Genomic DNA, 21,238 nt, shown 5'->3' on the forward strand with positions numbered 1-21,238 from the left:
AAACGAAAAGACGTTCCACACGTTTGATGTGTTTGACATGTCTGCAATAGGATCCTTGGTTTGAGTTATATTATCGTCACCTGCTGTGGATGCATGCATGGTGATTGGTGACACACTTAAACTACACGAGGGGTCTTGAACACATGCCTAGTTTGAAAAAAATACAGCAAACATAAGCAAATAAAATACATATTGATATACCAAAGATTCGGACCCAGTCACATGTGAAAATTTATTGTTCTGCTGCGTGGATGCCTTGGTATATTGTGTATTTATATCTCAATCCGGAAAATTGTTCTGGAGAGACCCGTGGCTAACCCAGCACCGACATCGCCGTGGTTGTGCAAGCAGCGGCGTTTCTGGTGAAAAACACCGGCTTGGACGGGGCCTGGAGGATGACCGTGTCGCTGCCGAGCATCATCACAACCGACGACATGATCGGCCGGGCCACCGGGTCTCCCTGGACGCACAGCAGCCCAACTTGGATGCATCTCAGCACGTCGCCCACCGGGAAGCTGCCGCCCATGCACGGGTCCACCAACTCGGTCACCGTCCCGGCCTCCCAGTGCTCCCATACCTGCACGGCGGTTTGCAACACTGTGAGCCAAACTATACACCAGAACTTGCAAGAGTTAGAGAGACAATGGGCAACAGATTGCACTTACGGTGGTCACGAGGTCTCCATTCTTCTGGGAGTCGTAGCTGTGGTTGTTCTTCCTCCCCGTGACGATCTCCAGAACCATGACGCCGAAGCTGAACGCGTCCGACTTCACGGAGTAGTTACCCCGCATCGCATACTCTGGCGCCATGTACCCACTGAAACATGTGATGAAGAGAGAAATTTTACTAACGCGGAAACTGGACATGCTTATGGTTGGGTATTACTAGTGCTGTGCGGAGTACTGACTGGGTGCCGATGACGCGGTTCGTGACGGCCTGGGTCTGGTCACGCTCGAAAATCCTGGCGAGGCCGAAGTCAGAAATCTTGGGTCTCATTTCCGCGTCCAGCAGGATGTTGCTGGCCTTGAGATCACGGTGGACAACTTTGAGCTCGGAGTCTTCGTGCAGGTACTGCAGGCCCCGGGCGATGCCGTCTATGATCTTGTGCCTCCGGCCCCAGTCCAGCAGCTCACGCTGCTCGGCATCTGATGAAAATCGATCGTAAACGAAATTAAGTAAGGACTGGCCACTGGTCGATATGATGATTTCACGCTTTTTAGAGAAATTAGAATGCAGCAGAAAATGTGTATCAGAGTTGAACTTGATTCAAGCAGTACCGAAAAGGATCAGGTCGAGGCTCCGGTTGGGGACGAACTCGTAGACGAGCAGCCGCTCCTGCTGCTCCAGGCAGACGCCAACGAGCCTGACGAGGTTCTTGTGCTTCAGCTTGGCTACCAAAGCGAGCTCGTTCTTGAGCTCCTCCACTCCCTGCGTCGAGTTCTGCGACAGCCGCTTCACCGCTATTTCGTCGCCGTTGGGGAGGACGCCCTGAACAGCTCAAACCAGTGATGCGTGAGCATTTTCAGTACAGAAACTGCCTGGACATTGCATGATTGCTCGTCACAACCTTGTACACCGTGCCGAAGCCGCCTTCGCCGAGCTTGTTGCTCTCGGCGAAGTCCCCAGTGGCGGCTCGCAGTGTGGACAGGTCGATCAGCATCGAGTCCACCATTTCGATGTCCTCTGCTTTGCCGGAATGCATAGGATCTGTTCAAATTTCAGTGGCATATATAGGTCCTTGAATTTCAGAAGGGTTTGATGCAGTAAAATCACTGAATTCGCAAGAGCGTACATTGCTGTTTCGCTTGTGCTGCTGGCCGCTGAAGCCTCCGGAAACAGAGGCAAGCGACAAGGTTCAAGCCTGCTAGAGTAGGCAGCATGACTACAAGAACCAGACCGGACACACTGTACTTTCTTCCCCCTGTTAGAATAACGAATGTACTACGTACGTGAGCAAACATCACGTCAAAAGTGCGCACGCGGTCCAAGATACGTTGGCACATTGATTTGATTTACGGAAGGGAGATAAAAGTCTTTGAGCTCACCTCCGGCCGTCGGCGGCGGCGGCTCAATCTCTGGATGCACAGCTGGAGCTGGAGCTGACGCCGGCGCCGGCACTGCAGGGGGCGATGATGCGAGCCGGACCATCGCCGGTCCATTGTAGAAGGGCCCGCCGACTCCGAGTCCTCCGACCTCGTACCGGTAGTTGCAATTGACCCAAAGCGCCCTGGGAGCGAGGTCGTTCTGGAAGAAATCCGCCAGGGTCGACGCTATGATCCCGGCGAGGCACTCCCGGCACTGCGCCGGCGTCTGGTCCGGCGTGCACTGCGCCAGGCTGTACACCTTGGGAAACTCCTGGTCGAAGTCGGCCTCCCCGGTGGCGAACCGTCGCGTGGAGTTGTACGCGGCGTACTCCGCGGTGGCGTTCATGAGGTCGGCCACTATGCGGTTGAACCGCGCCTGGTCCGACGTGATATTCACTAGGAATGGCCGGGCATACGTGTCGGCCGACAGGCCGGTGTCGGCGGCGGAGAGGACGCGGGCGTCGGAGTAGTGGAGGATGCAGGCGTCGTAGTAGATGGTGGCTTCCTTGTCGTAGGAGCAGTCGTTGGGCAGGTCCTGGAACCCCTGGGTGAGGCAGGCGAAGCAGGACGCGGCGTCGGAGTCGCCGCGGCAGAGCCCCATGGCCCAGACCCGGTCCGGGGCGACGCCGGCGGCCGCGGTGGCGAAGAGGTTCTCGGACGCGGAGGCCTTCTTGGGCAGCATGGCGGCGACGTGGTTGAGGTTGGCCTGGTACTTGCTGTTGGCCTTGAACGTCTTGTTGCCGCCGCACTCGGGCCACGGGTAGCCAGTGGCGCGGGGCACGAGCTGGGCGACGGCCACCATGGCGGTAACGACCAGGAGGAGGTGGCGAGCCATTGTGTTGTGCACGGCACACGGTGGAAGGAACGAGCAAGTCTCAGGACTCGTAAGGCAGCTAGCTAATGTACGCAGCAGTGGCAGTAACTACCTAACTGGCGATGCAACCTGCGCCTGCGTGTATGCATGGAAGGCCACGGTCAGTGTTGCTACCTAGACACGGTCAGTGTTGCACTGGACCAGTTAACGACTGGAACACCTGATTTTCAGTTGGTGGTGGTCGCAGAAGGCGGCTTGGTGCGTTGTTGGTTCGGTTGTCGCGCACTCGCCCTCGCTCCGGGCTCCGGGGACCCAATAATCAAGTGGTGCCCCCATCATCAGATGATCAGAAGCAACTTGGCACGCGGACGGCCGTCTTCTTCCACGTGGCGCTGCTGCCATGGTTGACCCAAGACCGGACAGGAAACAAAGGCATTGCCAGTCGTTATGCCCTCGTCAGTATGAGGTCGTCGTTGACGCATTGACTGCTTGAGAATTGAGATAGAGAGCAAGCGCGGGGACATAGACGATGGTGACTAAGGGTGTGTTTGGTTGGTTGTATCATTTGATTCATGTATGAAATGATTCAAAATAATAATGATCCTTTTGTTTGGTTGGGTGAATTGGACCAACTCATCCAGGATGAGGCCATCCCACTTAACGATATGGTACAAGCAAATTAGTTGAACCACCACATCCAGGATCATCCAAGCATACATCATGTGGTGCATGCAACCAAACACATCCTAATTTTCCCTAGTACGGTCTAGGGTCTACATAACATAACCTATAACATAACCTCATCCTCGTTCCTACCCATTCACCTCGCACCATGGATAACCACCACCTGCTGCCCGTGGCCGCCGTCGTCGCCGTCGCGCTGCTCGCGCTCCGCGCCGCGGGTTACCCCACGTACCCGTTCACAGTGTGCGGCGCCAGCAGCTTCTACAAGCCCAACAGCACGTACCAGGCCCACCTCGACCTCGCTGCCGCCACGGTGCCCAGGAACGCCTCGGCGTCCCCGGACCTCTTCGCCGCGGCGGTCGTCGGCGCCGTCCCGGAGCAGCTCTGGGCCATGGGGCTCTGCCGCGGCGACGTTAACGCCACCACCTGCTTCACCTGCCTCACCCAGGCCTTCCTGGACCTGCCCAACTACTGCTCCTACCAAAAAGACGCCAGCGTCTACTACGACGCCTGCATCCTCCACTACTCCGACGTGCACGTCCTCTCCTCCGACGACAACGGCCCGCAGTTTGACATGAGCAACATCTACAACCTCGGGAACGTTACGTCAGACCCGGCCCGTTACAACCGCCTCCTGGCCGCGCTCGTCAACGCCACCGCCGACTACGCCGCGTACAACTCCACGCGGCGGTTCGCCACCGGGGAGGCCGACTTCGACCTGCAGCCCCACAAGGTGTACACCGTGGCGCAGTGCACGCCGGACCAGACGCCGGCTGAGTGCCGGAGGTGCCTTGCCGGGCTCATAATGACATCGCTGCCTGCCTTCTTGAACCACATCGGAGGCAGGACCCTATGGTTCAACTGCACCTACAGGTTCGAGACATCACCCTTCTACAATGGACCGGCGATGGTGCATCTGGCTTCACGGAGCAGGGGAGCGCCGGCGCCGGCGCCGGCTGTGCAGCCAACGGTTGGGACGCCAGGAGTGGCAGGAGGAGGTATGTTAAAGCATCTTGACGCTACTAAATAAAAAAAAGATAAATAAATCCTATTTTTTTAAGAAAAAAATCAGAAACATGTGACCATCAATCCGATTGAATCTGTTTTACACGATGTTTTGCTCACGCAATCTTTATTTCACTCATAGGAGAGAGAAAGTTGAGCGTTCCCGTCGTGGTTCCTGCAATCTTGCTCCCTATTATATCAGCCTTGAACCTTGTGGTTTGCTTCTGTTTCTGGAGGCGCCGGCGGTCAGCAGCACAAGTGAAGAAGCCATGTATATATGTTCCTTCAAGATTCAGCAACTCGGCACTTTTTCCTGAAGTTCAAATAGAAGATATGACTTCTCCTTGTCTATCTGATACTTGAACAGATCCAAGGTATTCTACTGAAACAGAGGACATCGAAATGGTGGATTCGATCCTGATCGACGTCTCCACCCTGCGAGCCGCCACGGTTAATTTCGCCGAGAGCAACAAGCTCGGACAAGGGGGGTTCGGCACGGTGTACAAGGTTGCCAGGAGAGCAAGCATATCGTCCTGGGGTCTCTCTACTGAAAAATGCTCACGGATCATTGGTTTTATTTGCTCAGGGCGTCCTGCCCAACGGCGACGAGATAGCGGTGAAGCGACTGTCGCAGGGCTCGACGCAGGGAGGGGAGGAGCTCAAGAACGAGCTCGCGTTGGTGGCCAAGCTGAAGCACAAGAATCTCGCCAGGCTGGTCGGCGTCTGCCTGGAGCAGCAGGAGCGGCTACTCGTCTATGAGTTCGTCCCCAATCGGAGCCTCGACCTGATTCTTTTTGGTACTCTATCCACTGTGCTGACACATTTTCCATGGCAAGCATAATATCATCACATCCATGAATGACCGTTTCTACTTTAAGACATTGAGAAGCGTGAGCAGCTGGACTGGGAGCAGAGGTACAAGATCATAAACGGCGTTGCTCGGGGCCTGCAGTACCTCCACGAAGATTCTCAGCTCAAAGTTGTCCACCGTGACCTCAAGGCCAGCAATATCCTGCTAGACGCGAACATGAACCCCAAGATCTCGGACTTCGGCCTTGCGAGGATCTTTGGGCGCGACCAGACGCAGGCCGTCACCAACCGCGTCGTCGGCACCTAGTCTGTACTCCTGCAAAACTCAGCTTAACTGTGTTTCAAAGTTCTATAACCTTTCATTTTGGCTACTGAGTCAAAGAAGTATGCCTAATTTCTTGTTTCAGTGGATACATGGCGCCCGAGTACGTGACGCGCGGCAACTACTCGGTGAAATCGGACGCGTTCAGCTTTGGCGTAATTGTGCTGGAGATCATAACAGGGAGGAAGAACAACGGCTGCAGCAACTCCGAGAGGTCTGAAGATCTCTTGACCATGGTAAGCACGAACCACGATCTGCTCATCATTGTTGCTAAGCGTAGCGATGATGCGCTCTGGCTCAAGGCTTCAAACTGACATGCAGGTATGGGAGCACTGGGAGGCCGGGATGGTGACGGAGATAGTGGACCCGTGCATGGGCGGAAGTTTTCATGAGGGCGACGTGCTGAAATGCTTCCACGTAGGTCTCCTGTGTGTGCAGGGAAACCCGGCGGCCCGACCAATGATGTCATCAGTCGTGACGATGCTCGGAAGCGATACGGTCACCCTCCAGGCCCCATCCAAACCGGCATTTCTGTCCTGGAACACGGCCGGCGACCACGGCCTTATCGACGGCAGGGTTTAAGATTCCGGAATAGGTTTTTTTTTCAGCCATGGACGAATTCATCAAAATCTGCGAAGGCGAATTTTGCGCTTATTTTAGATTGTACAACGTGCCATTTTTTCGTATTTTAAGCCTTAATAAATACTTAACATGATTATGCATATATATTCATGCAAAGAGTAGCTAGCTATAAGGCACCCTTTGAAAAGGAAATGTGAGACAATAACATCCTTTTTTTTTGCGGAAGGGGCTGTAGCCCAGATATTTAGATTGCCATGAAGTTTATAGAAAGCACTCTGGAGAAGATCAAAATTACAACACACGCCTAAGCACAAAAACTCCAAGTGCATAATCTTACACAAAGGACCTAGAAGAAAAACAAATTTGATGTGGCAGTCCTCATCCTTGGATCCTCCGTCGTTGCTCCTAGTTGGAGCGCCGCTTCATGATTCGCTAGAGTCGAGGAAGGAGCGCCGTGACCAGGAGAAGAAGAACTCCACCAAGCAGCCTCCAGCTTTTTGACACCGCAAGACATCTCTCCATTGGGCATCCTACAACAAACTAAATATTATATTTAGTTTAGTGAAATTTTGAACCCTGATAAACGGTTTTGGTGTTAGGTTGCCCATGACCATAAGTATACATAAGGCCATTTCCAATGCAAGATTTCATATTTATATTTTTAAAAATACCACATAAGTAAGAGTGCATTTAGTTCATAGATGAAATAACTCGCACAATGCATTGTTTCATCTTCTGTCGTTTCAAAAGCACATGCAAGACACAAGCTGTTTTGAAAATACCCTACACCTGGTTTCATCACTTATCTCACCTCATAAATAGTGTGACATGTCATCAGAATTGGCTACATGATAGCTCATTTATTGCTTATGAAACTATCATTGAAAATGGCTCTTTAATGACAAAAAAATTCAGTGCCTGCTTTTAATGACAAAATTCAGGCTACAATAGTCACAGCTCACGACAGACCTCTACTAACTTTATGAACAAAATGCTACAATAGTAAGAACGAGTAAATCCGTAAGAACGAGTAATCCGTAAGAACGAGTAACTTTATGAACTTTATAAAAGCCAATGAAAGTAAGAACGAGTAAGAAATAAGGATGGAAACAAGATTCAGAGGTGCAGGATCTGAAATTTTTCGAGGAGAATCCGTAAATCTAAAAGTATTTTGCGGACAGGACCTAAACGTTACTGAATCTTTTGGGGGCCTAAGCGCAAAAGTGCAACCATGCCCATGGTTCGGTTCGATTGTGGTGGCCGACGGTGGCCTGCCTCGCTTCCGTGGTCGGCGGAGGGCGGCACCCGGGTGCCCCAGCTGCGGCAGTGCGCCAGTGCAGCGAGCGGCCACGCAGAGAAGCAGGCGGCGGCACTGGTGGCAAGGCCGCGGACGCGAGGAACGCGGATTTGTCCACGTCAGACGTCAGACTCGGGCATGACCCTAGTTGCTGGCTTTTAAATTTTATATAACCAATACAGTGACCATATGGGGTCCGGTCGGTCAACCATTTTTGACTCGTCAACCATGGTTTGCCACTCCCTTGTACTGAGTGATGTGATCTGACTAATAATGCCACAATGGCGTCCTCCACTGCCCTCCGTTGGTAGCAACTCAGGAGAAGCCCCTCCACTGCCGCTAGCGATGATTGCTGCCCGCTATGCCACCGCCGTCGTCCTTGCCCTCGTGCTGCTGCCACTGCCGGCGGCGGTGACCCTGAAGATTTCCTGCGACGGCTCCGTCTACGCGGCCAACGGCACGTTCCAGGCGAACCTGGACCTCCTCGCCGCGGCGCTCCCAGCCAACGCCTCCGCCTCGCCGTCGGGCTTCGTCACCGCCTCCGTCGGCGCGGCGCCCGACCAGGCCAACGCCCTGGCGCTCTGCCGCGGGGACACCAACGCCTCCGCCTGCGCCGCCTGCGTCGCGGCGGCGTTCCAGGACGCGCAGCAGGCCTGCCCGCAGGACAAGGGCGTCGCGGTCTACAGCGACGCGTGCGTCCTCCGCTTCGCCGGCATCCGGTTCCTCGACTTTCTCCAAGGGGACCAGTGGCTCGTCTCGGAATTGGTGTATGGCAATGAACTCCATGGTTTTCTATTATTCTTGTGCATCCATTTTTCTCCAGCTTCAGAGGCGCGTCGTCTTACATACTACTGTACTATATATGGGAACTCGTGATCAGTCCTGTCGTTGACACCGCCACGGGGAGCGTCAACGCCTCGGATGCCTGGTTCAGGGCTGCCGTCACCGCGATCTTCACCGCCCTGGTCGACCGCGCGGTGGCGGCGACCAACGAGACGAGGAAGTACTTCGCCACGGGGGAGATGGACTTCGATCCCAAGCTCTACGGACTCGCGCAGTGCGCGCCGGACCTAACGCCGGCGCAGTGCCAGGGCTGCCTAGGGCAGCTCTTCCGGGTAACCGAGCTGCGGTACCTGAGCGCTCGGCCCCTGTCCCTGTGGACCAGCGCTTTCGTGGTGTGGTGCTCCCTGAGGTACGGCGTGTCACCGTTCTACGAGGGCCGGGCCATGCTGCAGCTCGCCGCCCCGCCAGCACCATCACCGGAGGCCACGATCACGCCTCCTATTCCAGAATCGGGAGCAGGTAGATTCTTATTCAGATGTACTCCTCTGATTGGAACATTTCTTCCAAACATCATGCTACTGTCCAAACATCGTGTTGTCAAAATACGCCAAAAATATCATCCTGACTTCCTCCAAATGTAGCAACTTCAAAGTTGTAGTACCACTTCAAGTTCATGTTTGATATATGCAGGGAGGAAGAGGACTGCAGCCGGAATCTTTGCAGGCGTTGCCTGTTCCGTCGTGCTAATGTTTCTTCTTTCAGTTTGTTTATGCTTTCGCTTCAGGCGAAGAATTAAGGCGACAGAGAACGACCACTGTGAGTAGCAATGCGGTCCTTTTTATGAGCCTGAATTTTCCATTTCCTTACATAAATTCTTGTCATATGGCATCAGCACTGGAGAAGATAGGGAGAGCGCATTGCACGATCTTTGATTTGCCGACATTGCAACAGGCCACTGAACACTTCTCAGAGAGGAATAAGCTCGGAGAAGGTGGTTTTGGTACCGTATACAAGGTAAGCAATCGATCTGAGTGAGGCGATGAGGGAAGGAAATTGTAGCACATCGTGCCTTCTCTGAAAGATAATCTGTTTCAGGGGATACTGTCTGACGGGCAAGTGATAGCAGTCAAGACACTCCTAGGAACAACAGGGCATGGGTTGCAGCAGCTACACAATGAGGTTGTATTACTGGCAGAGCTTCAGCACAAGAACCTTGTTAGGTTACAGGGGTTTTGCCCACATCAGAATGACACACTGCTCGTTTATGAGTACATCAAGAATGGGAGCCTCGACAACTTTCTATTCGGTATGTTTCCTCTTCATTTTACATATCATGAACGGTCTGTTGTCGCTCCTTTTCAGGAGTCCCCATGGCAGTTCTTGTGCTCTTTGCGTCAATATGTTTTGGAATTCAGAGATAGCAGTACTAGACAAGTGTGATGATAATCACAGTTGACTATTATCAATACAAAAGTATCAAAAGAAAAGGGAAGAATCACTAGTAACGTGTAGCTATACATAACATTGTGCATCGCCATACCACAACACCAAAACTGTGGCATTCCCGGCAAATTAAGTTTCACTAGTCCATCAACCCGTGCTCCCGCACGGGCTAATGTTTTTATAAGCTATTGGATTTGAAAATTATTTAGAAATTAAACTCTTAGCTAATAATCAAAATTGTTTACCTACTACTCTCTTATTTTTCCAGTACTTCAACATAATACTTATATAGATATGTATCTATCTTTATCCAGTTGTGATTGATTTTTAATTAATAATTATTCTATGCACTTTTTCATTTATATTCATACTTTTTCCATTTTGTATCGCACCTCCAATCCTCTATACATTATGTTTAGCATACAAATCAATATTTTTCATCGATTCCGCACATACATGTATACATGGTCTAATGGTGGCACTCATCATGTGTATATACTTTAATGTAGTATTTTTATATTAACAATAACATAAATAGGTAATTTAGAATCATATATTACTTTATTTTTCACATTTCTATATGATGCACATGAAGATAATTAGATTAAGATTTAGGTATTTACTTTAGGTTATTTTTAATAACGACATACGTGGGTAACATAGATAAAATTTTAGAATGACATTTTAAGTTATGCTTTATAATGATGTGTATTAGTAAATTGGATGAAGATTACGGGGTTACTTTAGATTATGTTTTATAATAGCTGAACTCGGTAATTTAGATATAGGTTTAGAGCTCATTTTTGAATATTTCCACAATGATAGTGGTGGATAACTTTTTAGAAAATATAATAAATCAATGGCTATGATTATTAGAGTTTACAGGATTGGTGTTTGATGTTTTTAATTTTTATGAGAATCTCTTTTTTTCTTGCTTGTCTCATGGGAACTAATGCGGAGTCTCCAATGGAAAAAATGAGACTACATTGCTACAAAACTATTACTATAAGCTACCTCTTGTTTGTTAAATATTCGAACACAATACTTATGTAGATATTATACTTAATATCTTCATCCAATTGTGATAGATTTCAGTTAGTAATTACTCTACAATATTTTCATCCACATTTATAATCTTTAACTTTCCACTTTGGACCGCATGTATGGGCATGAATTTATTTAATGAACCCTAAGTTTGAGTGCTCATAAATTTAATAGAACTATCCATAATGCTAAATATAATTTTAGCATAGAAATGTCTATTCCCATAACTTTATATCCTTATAAATGGTGAGACACATCACACATCATGCGTATAGATCTTAATTATTATATCGTATACCAATAGTGTAAGATATAGACGATTTAGAATCATATATTGTTGTATATTTTTAATTAAGGTTATTTGATTCAAACGTAGGTTACCTCATGTTATTTTTAATAATAGCATGTGTGGGTAATATAGATGCAAATTTAAGGGGTTACTTTAAGTTTTTTAAAGTAATAGTGGTAGGCAATTCAGTTGCAAATTAGGGAGTTATTTTAAATATTGTTTATAATGGCATAAGTGGGTAATTTTGATGAACATTAGGGGGTTACTTTAGTTTATTTTATATAATGGCAGAGGTGAGTAATTTATATATAGATTTAGGGGTTGCTTTAGGCTATTTTCATAATAGCATAGGTGGGTAATTTTTTAGAAAACATAATAGATCCAATGGCTATGATGATTTGAATCTGTCGATTGATGGTCGGATGTTTTGCTTTTTTGTGAGAATTTCTAGGATTTCTCTCTTTTTCTAGAGTGTCCACCTAGGAATCCTAGGTGGCTTCATCTAGAGGCTTCAAAAGAAACCTCCAATTAGTAATAGTAAGATAGTTGCAGTTTGCCTTTTCTTTCTGAACCTCGTGTGGTAAGTGAGGCATAATGATATAGCAACACTTACACTTAAATGCTGAACCTTTTTCCCCCACAGATGATAGTAGGGGACTTAACTGGGAGCAACAGTACAACATCATTCTTGGAATTGCCAAGGGAATATTGTATCTCCATGAGGACTCAAGCATGAGGATCATCCACCGGGACCTGAAGGCAAACAACATTCTTCTCGACGACGACATGGAACCGAAAATCGCAGACTTTGGGCTCGCAAGGCTGCTAGAGGAAGGTCACACCCAAAGTCGGACAGCCAGAGTTGTTGGGACACTGTAAGCTAAGCTCGTGTGTCAAACTCGCACATACTGAAAGGGAGTGAGTTTCTAGGCCTGACTAACTGAACTGCCACACATCCTCTGCAGCGGCTACATGGCGCCAGAGTATGCGATGCACGGGAACGTCTCGCCCAAGATCGACGTCTTCAGCTTCGGCGTGTTGGCCCTTGAGATCGTGACCAGGAGAAGCAACTGCAGCTCTAATGACCACAGCACCGTGAATCTCCTGAGTGATGTCAGTGCCGGGTTCGCTTCGTTTTCTCGTTCTGCAATTCGTTTTCCGAAGAACTAAACTGATGTTGACCATCTGACAGGTCTGGGATCACTGGACCAAAGGGACCATATCGCAGATGCTGCACCGACTGGACGGGTATGCTCGAAACCAGGCGCTACGATGCATCCACATCGGTCTGCTGTGCGTCCAGCAGGACCCTGGCCACAGGCCGGACATATCAGCCGTGGTGTTCATGCTAACCAGGGATAGCATGGAGCTCCGGCCTCCGTCGCAACCTGCATTCTTCTTCGGGAGAGAACCACCTCCAGCTTCAAGGTCAAATGGGCAAAGCAGCTACTTATATGACCAGTCAGATTTCGTATTGCAACAGAGTTTCTCTGTGAATGGCATTACACTTACTGAACCGTATCCAAGGTAGGTCCAAAGTATGTGAACTAGTTGTGAGTCGACCGCGAATATAAATGCATAATGCAGCTAGGGATTTATCACTTAGTAGGTTGACTTGTTAAATTCTATCTGGTCTGATGTTTTCATATTTACCTTCAAAGTAGCACTGGCAATTTAGCTAGTTGACATCACAACCAGAGATAACCCCTTTGGTTATTGCAAACCCCACTCTCGCCCAAGGGCAACTCGGGGCTTCCCATCCAGCACCCCTCCATCCTCCCTTCACCCCATCTCAACACCAGTGCTCCCACCACTGATTGGCGATGGCAACCCCCCTCCCCCCACGGCCCACCCCTTCCGTCGCCACGGTCATCGCTCGCTACATCCATCTCCTCCTGGATCGGTTCCAACTGTGGGCCACCTGTTCTCGCCGGTGTGGGTCATGGAGGGGGATGACTGCCCCCCTTCTCCCCCGTGCAGGGTGCTGGCGGTGGCATGCGCCCACCTTGGGCCATCGCCGCTATGCTATGTGCCCCCTTGTTCTTGAATTTGCTGGTGCCGACCGTGCACTAGCCATCATGCTCTTGCACCGTCCTCCGTGAGGATCACTATCGTCTCTACTCGGGGAGGCCTTCTTCTTCTTAACCATGCCCTACGGGTGTGTCTCATCATCAACGTCGACTGCATATTGCCACCGCATTCCCTCTCATCTAGGCCTCCGCGCCCGATTGTGTGAGTGAGTTTCTAGGCCGAACTGAACTGTCACACATCCTCTGCAGCGGCTACATGGCGCCAGAGTACGCGATGCACGGGAACATCTCGCCCAAGATCGACGTCTTCAGCTTCTGCGTGTTGGCCCTTGAGATCGTGACCAGGAGAAGCAACTGCAGCTCTGATGACCACGTACGGCACCGTGAATCTGCTGAGTGATGTCAGTGCCGGGTTCGCTTCTTTTTCTCGTTCTGCAATTCGACGGTTCCGTCACTGGTGGACGGTAGTAGCCCACATGGAGGCAAGCGGGCTAGGGGTTGAGCGGTGAGGTGTGCAAGAGGCAGCTCGTGCGTTCCGATGGAAGCAGGCCGGGGTTGGGCAGCAGTGGAGACTTGCGACACAGCTTTGAGTGGCATACCGCTCTGCGACAGGAGCAGCGTCAAGATGCATGTCGAGTTGACGATGACGACACAACCGTTGTTAGGCTCCGAGGCTTCTCATGCTCGGCCCTTTGTAGATTTATGTGTGGGATCTCAGATCACGCTAATGGAAGTGGAGTCTCCCCAGCAACGGACGTTGCCGTGTGCGGCTCCATCACGGGTTTATGGAAGGTAACGATACAAAGGGGTTGAAGATGGACCAAGTGGGACCGGCAAGTTGACGGACGAAAATTGAGAGGAGGCAACGGTCGAAAAGTAACATAATTGGGCAGAAAACACGGTACTTTAATATTAGGGTAGAGATAGAGTCACTAATTTTTGCTCCACCAGCCCCACTCCTCGCAATATTGTAGGAGTAGCAATGAGCGCTTAAGACCCTACCAAATAGGATCTAAATTGGTACATGCGAAAGTTAATGGACGAATTTGACAAAGTTACTTTAAAAAAAAAGAATTTGACAAAGTTCACGACGAAAACGCACTCACCTTTCCTCATTCAGCAACCTGGTCACACTCACCTAACTGCACATGACATGGCCCAAGACCGGCTCAAAGCCTAGTTTCAGAGTTCTACAATCTACACACAACTCAACACACTTAACTCGGTTACCGTATTCAATTAGGTTCTGAATAACCCAGGCACGACACATGAGCTTATCTAGGATGTGGATCAGTGAGCGTGACCTCATTCACGGTCACATCAGACCGGTCATAAACATAAACTCGTTGCTCGTACGGCTGAGAAACAACAGTTGAGTCTCGCCCGAAGAAGAACGCAGGCTGTGCCGGTGCCTGCAGCTCCATGTTGTCCCTGGTCAACATGAAAACAACTGATGAAATATCAGGCCTGTCATCAGGGTCAGGCTGGGCGCACAGCAGCCCGATCTGGATGCATCTTAGCGCTTGGGTTCGAGAGTATCCCTCGAGGTTTTGGTCCATCATCTGCGACATCATCCCTTTTGTCCAGCAATTCCAAACCTGCAAGATGTGTTCTCCACCGGTTTGTCAGTTGAAACTTGACTTTCAGTGATGAGATGATGTGGATTCTGCAGTGCATAAATGAGCTTACATCACTGAGTAGATTTTTCACGTTATCGCAATCGTCAAAACTAGTGTTCCTTCTTCGAGCTACAATTTCGAGTACCAGCACACCAAAGCTGAAAACGTCGACCTTGGGTGACACACTCCCATGCATTGCGTACTCCGGAGCCATATAACCACTGTTCAGATGAGGTGATGATCAGTTAGGCGCATTTGAACCAAATACATCTGGGATATTTGGAAATCAAATACTTGAATGGACTAAATGAAGAGATGAGAGAGAATACTATGTTCCAGCAACCGTAGCCGTCTTGGTCTGAGTATGATCTCCCAGCAGCCTTGCTAGTCCGAAGTCTGCAATTTTCGGGTCCGCGTTCTCATCAAGAAGAATGTTGTTGGTTTTTAGATCACGATGGATGATCCTGATTCTTGAATCATGGTGAAGGTACATTATTCCCTTGGCAATTCCAACTATGATGTTGTACTGTTGATCCCAGCTTAGTTTATTTCCGGTTCTAGTGTCTTCTGGACAAAATGATCAAGCTATGTTAGAAGGTTTTTGCTGAAAGATAAAACAAAGAACTCAAGCCTGCAATATACATGCCTATTTTATTTACTAGTCTTATGTATGGACCTGTTGTAATTTGTTAGCAGGAAGTTCTGAAGTGAAGTAGTGAACATACTCTTTCACTGAACACGGCCTTCCTAATGTAAATGTTGTACAGGTTCTTTGGAAGTTGGATTATTGCTGATGTGTACTAGTTTTTAACCTCAATAGAATCCTTTAGTGCTGAGTTTTGACCATGCACAGTGCAAAGTATTAGGTGTCGACGAATTCAGGAAAATACCAAACAGAAAGGTGTCGAGACTCCCGTTCTTGATGAATTCATAAACAAGCATCATCTCCTTCCGGTGCACGCAGAACCCGTGTAACCTGACGAGGTTCTTGTGCTGAAGCGTTGCCAATACCTGCACTTCATTCTGTAGCTGGAGCAGCCCATGTCCAGTAGCACTGTCTAAAAGCTTCTTTACTGCTATTTCTTGCCCATCGGGGAGCTTTCCCTACCACAGATTCTTTCGTCAGAAAAGGAGGAGAGTAATACTAGCAGTTCACTCATACAAGCCATTTTTTTCATAAAAACAAAAAAAATGCAAAACCTTGTATACAATACCGAAACCGCCTTGACCGAGCTTACGCTCCTCTGAGAAGTTTTCAGTTGCCTCTTGCAGTGTAAGAAAGTCAAATATCATGCACTTTGCTCTGGCCATCTTCTCCAATGCTGCTGTATTAACTATTAAGGCATGCATATAGGAGAGGAAGTAAGTATACGGAAGAAATCCCAATTTTTGAACAGATAGAGATAGTATGATAGCACTCACAGAGATCATTCTTTGTGGCAACCTTTCCCTTGAAGCGAATCACAGCGACAGCTGAAAATATCAATATGAACACGACCAAACAAGCCACGCCAGCGGAGACTCCTACCGCTGCTCTCCTTTTCCTCCCTGAATGCACCAGAAGAAGATTAACTTCAGGCACTTGTTCGAGGAACACGTAGCAGTCGGAGATTTTCCGCCGGAAAAACAGGGCCACAGGTTACCTGCTCCGGCTCCGGCCTTCGGAGTATCAACTGATGGCACAACCGTGGGCGCCGGCGCCGACGCCGGTGCCGAGAGGTGCAGCATCGCGCTGCCATTGAAGAACGGGCGCACGCTGTACCTCAGGTTGCACCAGATACCAAGCGATCTCCCCCCGGGCTTCCCGTTCAGGAACCCCGGGATCGACGCCACGAGGTTTCGGAGGCAGCTCCGGCACTGCGCCGCCGACATGTCCGGCACGCACTGCTCCAGCCCGTAGATTCTCGGGTAGGGCGCGTCGAAGTCCATCACGGCCGTGGCGAAGTACTTCTTCCTGGCGGAGCTGCTTGCCGCGGCCGCGGCCACGGCGCGGTCCGCCGCCGCGCTCATGAGCGCCGCGACGGCGGCGTCGAACCGGGCCTCGGGGACCGCAAGGCTGTCCGCGTCCCAGTAGGACACGGCGTACGGCGAGTTCACGCCGACGAAATCGAGGAACCTCTGGTCGGAGAATCGGACGACGCAGGCGTCCTGGTAGACGGTGACGTCCTTGCTGCCGGGGCAGTCTCGCCGCGCGCCGGGCAACGACGCGGCGACGCACTCGCGGCAGGTTGGCGCGTCCGTGTCGCCGCGGCAGAGCGCCAGAGCGGAGACCTGGTTGGGCACCGCGCCGACAGTGCCCGCGGCGAAGCCGGCCGGCGTGGCTGAGGCGTTGCCGGGGAGCGCCGCCGCGAGGAGCTCGAGGTTGCCTTTGAACGTGCTGGTGGCAGCGTCGTCGTAGGTGCCGCCTGCACACGTCGAGTACCGGAACGGCTGGGCCGCGGTGAGCGGCAGCATGATGATGGCCACGGCGACGGCTACAATGGAGTGGATACCAACCATGGTCGCTGCACAAAGGATCGGACACTTTGCTATGAGCCTATGAGTTACCATCTTCTTAACGACCATGCCATTTCGCCATGGGGTCGACGAGTCAAAGGCTCAAAGGCCATCGCCTGCCATTGCATGGTCATTGTCCAATGAGAGTTTTTTTAACACAATATATAGATTCCACGTTCACACACAATATAGATTTTTTAAAAAAATCACAAAGACGCAGGTTTGCTGACAACAAACCAGTGATGAAATAATGACATCGACGAGACAAATGAAAAAAATGGTTATTTGGTATTTAGTGGACAGGAGTCATGGTTCGAATGTTCCATGAAATTGCTCAGAAGAGATTCGTCATTAGTTTGGCAGAGTTGCCATGCCGGTTATGGCCATGTTTGACTGTATGACCATACCCTTTTTCTAACAAACAGGATGGTCATTGATTTGAAACGAAAAGGAGAAAACGAAACTAAAGTCACTGGAAAGCAGACAAAAGGAAACAAAACAAGCAGCGGGGTTTTTGACACGCCAAATTAAGTTTCATCTCGGAAAACAAGTCTGAAAACCTGAACTTATTTATTTATATTTTTAGACTATTTATTTGTTTATATGAGTTGTCATGGCTATGCAACACACAACAAATATTATTTGTTCCATGCACAAACTAAGAGATTATGGAATTATTATATCTTTATATATATTAGACAACTTAAGTTTTAATTGTAACCTAATAGTATCGAGAGAGAAAACCATTCGCGTTGGGCCGTGCCTCTCTTCAAGGTCAGGAAAGTTTCGTCGTCGACGAGGCCACGAGGCCACGACCGCCGCTGCCGTGAGAATCCGGAAATTCCACGAACAAGCGGTCCGGTCAGTCGTCGTGTCTCTAGACTCAGTCTGACTGCATCGGACATTCGCCACATCCCGGCGGTCAAGTCCACCGTCTCGTCAGCATTATTAAGCCACCGCAGGAGCCCACAAACCCGGTCGCACACAGTACCACGCACCATGCCTCAAGCTCACTGCTACCTGCACCTGGCCCTTACCGCCGCCGCCATACTGCTCGTCGTGCCGCTTGCCGCGGCTTACCCGTGGCAGGTATGCGGCACGACGGGGAGCTTCACGGCCAACAGCACGTACCAGGCCAACCTCGCCGTCCTCGCCGCCGCCCTGCCCACGAACGCCTCGTCGTCCCCGGACCTCTTCGCGACGGCCGTCGTCGGCGCCGTCCCGGACCAGGTCTCGGCGCTGGCGCTCTGCCGCGGGGACACCAACGCCACGGCCTGCTCCGCCTGCCTCGTCACGGCCTTCATGGACGTGCAGAACATGTGCGCCTACGACAGAAGCGCCGCCATATACTACGACCCCTGCATCCTCTACTACTCCAACCTCCACTTCCTCTCCTCCGACGACAACGTCCCGGCGGCGTCGACGGACCGCATCAACCTCCGGAACGTGACGTCGGAACCGGCCCGGTTCAACCGCCTCGTCGGCGCGCTTGTGAACGCCACCGCCGACTACGCCGCGTACAACTCGACGCGGCGGTACGCGGCCGGGGAGGCCAGCTTCGACCAGGAGTACCCCAAGGTGTACAGCTGGGCACAGTGCACGCCGGACCTGACGCCGGCGCAGTGCAGGGGGTGCCTCGCCGGCATCATCGCCAGGATGCCGAGCCTGTTCACCGACCGCGTCGGCGGCAGGTTCCTCGGGATCAGGTGCAGCTACCGGTACGAGGTAAACTCCTTCCTCCACAGTCCGGTGACGGTGCAGCTCGCCGAGTCAGGGAGCGCGGGAGCGCCGGCACCGGCGATGGAGCCCACGACCGTGACGCCGGCAGTCACCGGAGGAGGTGGGTACTGTACTGACCGCCTACCAGCTTGCACATGTGGAGACATTTTTACATGATACAATAATTAATGGTTGACAGGACGGAATCATAGCGTCCCCGGCACTGTTCTTGCCATTGTGCTGCCGACCATAGCGGCGTTGCTGGTCATTAACCTCCTCGTCTGGCTCTGTTTCTGGAGGACAAGGAGATCGCAACCATGTCTAGCTTGCCAAAGTAATCCCTCGTTCCCCCCCTGGTTGAGCTTCAAGCAACCTGATGGAACATTATGTGTAAAAGGCATTTACTTGCTCGCGCTTACATGTTTGAACAGATCCCACCCCTGCCGCTGGAACGGAGAACATTGAGATCATAGAATCTATGATCATTGACATCTCCACTTTGCGAGCCGCAACAGGGGACTTTGCAGAGAGCAACAAGCTTGGCGAAGGCGGGTTTGGTGCGGTGTACAAAGTACTGAGCAATCAGAACTTTGATTGCATATTTAAGGATGGCTTTGGAATTTGCCGACAAACTAAGCACCCATCATTTTGATCGGTGTAGGGTACTCTCCCGGACGGCGATGAAATAGCAGTGAAGAGGCTGTCAAGGTGTTCGGCGCAAGGGGTAGGAGAGCTGAAGAACGAGCTCGCCCTGGTCGCGAAGCTTCAGCACAAGAATCTCGTCAGTCTAGTCGGCGTTTGCTTGGAGCGGCAGGAGAGGCTGCTCGTCTACGAGTTCGTTCCCAACCGGAGCCTCGATCAGATCCTCTTCGGTACCACCATTTGAATTCCTGCATTTTCTCTGCAAGATTTGGCACCAAAACATGATGTGATTCGCTCCTGCTTTTCCAATGGCAGACGGTGAGAGGCGTGAGCAGCTGGACTGGGCCAAGAGGTGGAGCATCATACACGGGATCGCCCGGGGCCTGCAATACCTCCACGAGGACTCTCAGCTCAGAGTAGTCCACCGCGATCTCAAAACCAGCAACATCTTGCTGGACATGAACATGAACCCCAAGATTTCGGACTTCGGCCTCGCGAGGCTTTTCGGGCGAGACCAGACGCAGGGCGTCACCAATCATGTCGTCGGCACCTAGTGAGTGCCCCGCCCGCCGCCTAAATTAACAAGGACTCTGTAGCTAGCTAGTTAGCGACCCCAGAGATGTTGACTAGATTTCGATGCGTGTGCGTATTGTTCCATTCCAGCGGGTACATGGCGCCGGAGTACCTGACGCGCGGGAGCTACTCGGTCAAGTCGGACGTGTTCAGCTTCGGCGTCATGGTCCTCGAGATCGTGACGGGAAAGAAGCACAACGGCCGCCACGACGACGACGGCCGGCGATCGCCGGCTCAAGATATCTTGAGCTTCGTAAGTGATGATGCTGCTTGCTCAGTTGTTCGATCCGTTTCTCTTGTTGATACATCCATGCATGGTGATGCCAGGTATGGGAGCACTGGACGGCCGGGGCGGTGCCGGAGGCGATTGTCGACCCGCGCATGGGCACCGGCTTCTCCCGGAGCGACGTGCTACGGTGCGTCCACATTGGCCTGCTGTGCGTCCAGGAAGACCCGGCGGACCGGCCGGTGATGTCGTCGGTCGTGATGATGCTCGGTAGCGACACGGTCTCCCTCCGGAACCCGTCCAGCCCGGCGTTCTATGGAAGGAACAGGATCTCTCCCACCTCGAGCACATCGTCTGGCGAGTACACCGCGGGATGAGCGTAGTGTCGGTCCTAGAAGTGCTCAACCGTTTCAGCTGTCTTTACGTCAGAAAGAGTGCTTAGCGTCACTTAAAGAGAATTGGTGCTTGTAGCCTAAGAGGGGAGGAGTGTCACCTTCGGTTTTAAAATAAAACCAAGTGCTATCTATCTATATATGTCAGTGACATCATAAGTAAATAACAGCAACAGTATCACGTAAAGAAATATAAATAAAGATTTACAAGTCTATCAGAGATATATAGCTTAATCTTGGAAACGGAGGCTCCAAACTTTACAGGCAATCGACTGGAGCTGCGTACACCTAGAACTCAGCATTATCTTCTGAAAACTTCACACACCTTCCTTTTCTAAGCAGCAGTAAGCAAGGGTGAGTACACTTATGATTGTTACTCAGCAA

At 50.9% G+C, this 21,238-nt stretch overlaps 4 protein-coding genes across 4 annotated transcripts; 2 read left to right on the forward strand and 2 right to left on the reverse strand.

Annotated features, from left to right (window-relative positions):
- Window positions 1-173: 173 nt before the first annotated feature.
- LOC117844761 (cysteine-rich receptor-like protein kinase 6) lies at window positions 174-3,086 on the reverse strand. Its single transcript, XM_034725544.2, has 7 exons — window positions 2,046-3,086; window positions 1,793-1,921; window positions 1,568-1,707; window positions 1,278-1,488; window positions 908-1,145; window positions 666-816; window positions 174-577 (listed from the first exon to the last, which is right to left on the reverse strand). Exons 1-7 carry the CDS (start codon window positions 2,917-2,919, stop codon window positions 314-316), a joined length of 2,007 nt encoding a protein of 668 aa, XP_034581435.1. The 5' UTR covers window positions 2,920-3,086; the 3' UTR covers window positions 174-313.
- Window positions 3,087-3,709: 623 nt separating this feature from the next.
- On the forward strand, window positions 3,710-12,780 carry LOC117844417 (uncharacterized). Its single transcript, XM_034725126.2, has 15 exons — window positions 3,710-4,580; window positions 4,730-4,858; window positions 4,955-5,094; window positions 5,174-5,384; window positions 5,466-5,703; window positions 5,805-5,955; window positions 6,041-6,295; window positions 7,869-8,365; window positions 8,479-8,900; window positions 9,072-9,197; window positions 9,274-9,395; window positions 9,477-9,687; window positions 11,801-12,032; window positions 12,123-12,270; window positions 12,350-12,780. The coding sequence occupies exons 1-15, from the start codon at window positions 3,731-3,733 to the stop codon at window positions 12,686-12,688; spliced, it is 4,071 nt and encodes a 1,356-aa protein (XP_034581017.2). The 5' UTR covers window positions 3,710-3,730; the 3' UTR covers window positions 12,689-12,780.
- Window positions 12,781-13,700: 920 nt separating this feature from the next.
- LOC117844759 (cysteine-rich receptor-like protein kinase 10) lies at window positions 13,701-17,404 on the reverse strand. The gene is made up of 7 exons (XM_034725540.2): window positions 16,450-17,404; window positions 16,229-16,354; window positions 16,007-16,140; window positions 15,697-15,910; window positions 15,136-15,373; window positions 14,877-15,027; window positions 13,701-14,785 (listed from the first exon to the last, which is right to left on the reverse strand). The coding sequence occupies exons 1-7, from the start codon at window positions 17,369-17,371 to the stop codon at window positions 14,462-14,464; spliced, it is 2,109 nt and encodes a 702-aa protein (XP_034581431.1). The 5' UTR covers window positions 17,372-17,404; the 3' UTR covers window positions 13,701-14,461.
- A 692-nt stretch (window positions 17,405-18,096) lies between these two features.
- Window positions 18,097-21,067, forward strand: LOC140221726 (cysteine-rich receptor-like protein kinase 6). The gene is made up of 7 exons (XM_072291568.1): window positions 18,097-19,142; window positions 19,221-19,355; window positions 19,453-19,592; window positions 19,683-19,893; window positions 19,979-20,216; window positions 20,327-20,489; window positions 20,564-21,067. The coding sequence occupies exons 1-7, from the start codon at window positions 18,302-18,304 to the stop codon at window positions 20,837-20,839; spliced, it is 2,004 nt and encodes a 667-aa protein (XP_072147669.1). The 5' UTR covers window positions 18,097-18,301; the 3' UTR covers window positions 20,840-21,067.
- Window positions 21,068-21,238: the final 171 nt, after the last annotated feature.

This window comes from Setaria viridis, chromosome 2 (assembly GCF_005286985.2).
Source record: "Setaria viridis chromosome 2, Setaria_viridis_v4.0, whole genome shotgun sequence".
NCBI lineage: Eukaryota > Viridiplantae > Streptophyta > Magnoliopsida > Poales > Poaceae > Setaria > Setaria viridis.

Bases quoted from the DNA above. Each gene is read 5' to 3' on its own strand.
- LOC117844761 (XM_034725544.2), bottom strand. From the start codon at position 2,919: ATGGCTCGCCACCTCCTCCTGGTCGTTACCGCCATGGTGGCCGTCGCC. The intron at 1,146-1,277 runs GTACTGCTTGAA...GATTTTCATCAG, and splicing joins CCTCGACCTGATCCTTTTCG to ATGCCGAGCAGCGTGAGCTG. The intron at 578-665 runs GTAAGTGCAATC...ACCGCCGTGCAG, and splicing joins ATGGAGACCTCGTGACCACC to GTATGGGAGCACTGGGAGGC.
- LOC117844417 (XM_034725126.2), top strand. From the start codon at position 3,731: ATGGATAACCACCACCTGCTGCCCGTGGCCGCCGTCGTCGCCGTCGCG. The intron at 4,859-4,954 runs GTATATATGTTC...ATACTTGAACAG, and splicing joins AGCACAAGTGAAGAAGCCAT to ATCCAAGGTATTCTACTGAA. The intron at 8,901-9,071 runs GTAGATTCTTAT...TGATATATGCAG, and splicing joins TATTCCAGAATCGGGAGCAG to GGAGGAAGAGGACTGCAGCC.
- LOC117844759 (XM_034725540.2), bottom strand. From the start codon at position 17,371: ATGGTCGTTAAGAAGATGGTAACTCATAGGCTCATAGCAAAGTGTCCG. The intron at 15,374-15,696 runs GTATTTTCCTGA...CATTTTGTCCAG, and splicing joins TCTCGACACCTTTCTGTTTG to AAGACACTAGAACCGGAAAT. The intron at 14,786-14,876 runs GTAAGCTCATTT...CACATCTTGCAG, and splicing joins TGAAAAATCTACTCAGTGAT to GTTTGGAATTGCTGGACAAA.
- LOC140221726 (XM_072291568.1), top strand. From the start codon at position 18,302: ATGCCTCAAGCTCACTGCTACCTGCACCTGGCCCTTACCGCCGCCGCC. The intron at 19,356-19,452 runs GTAATCCCTCGT...ATGTTTGAACAG, and splicing joins ACCATGTCTAGCTTGCCAAA to ATCCCACCCCTGCCGCTGGA. The intron at 20,490-20,563 runs GTAAGTGATGAT...TGGTGATGCCAG, and splicing joins CTCAAGATATCTTGAGCTTC to GTATGGGAGCACTGGACGGC.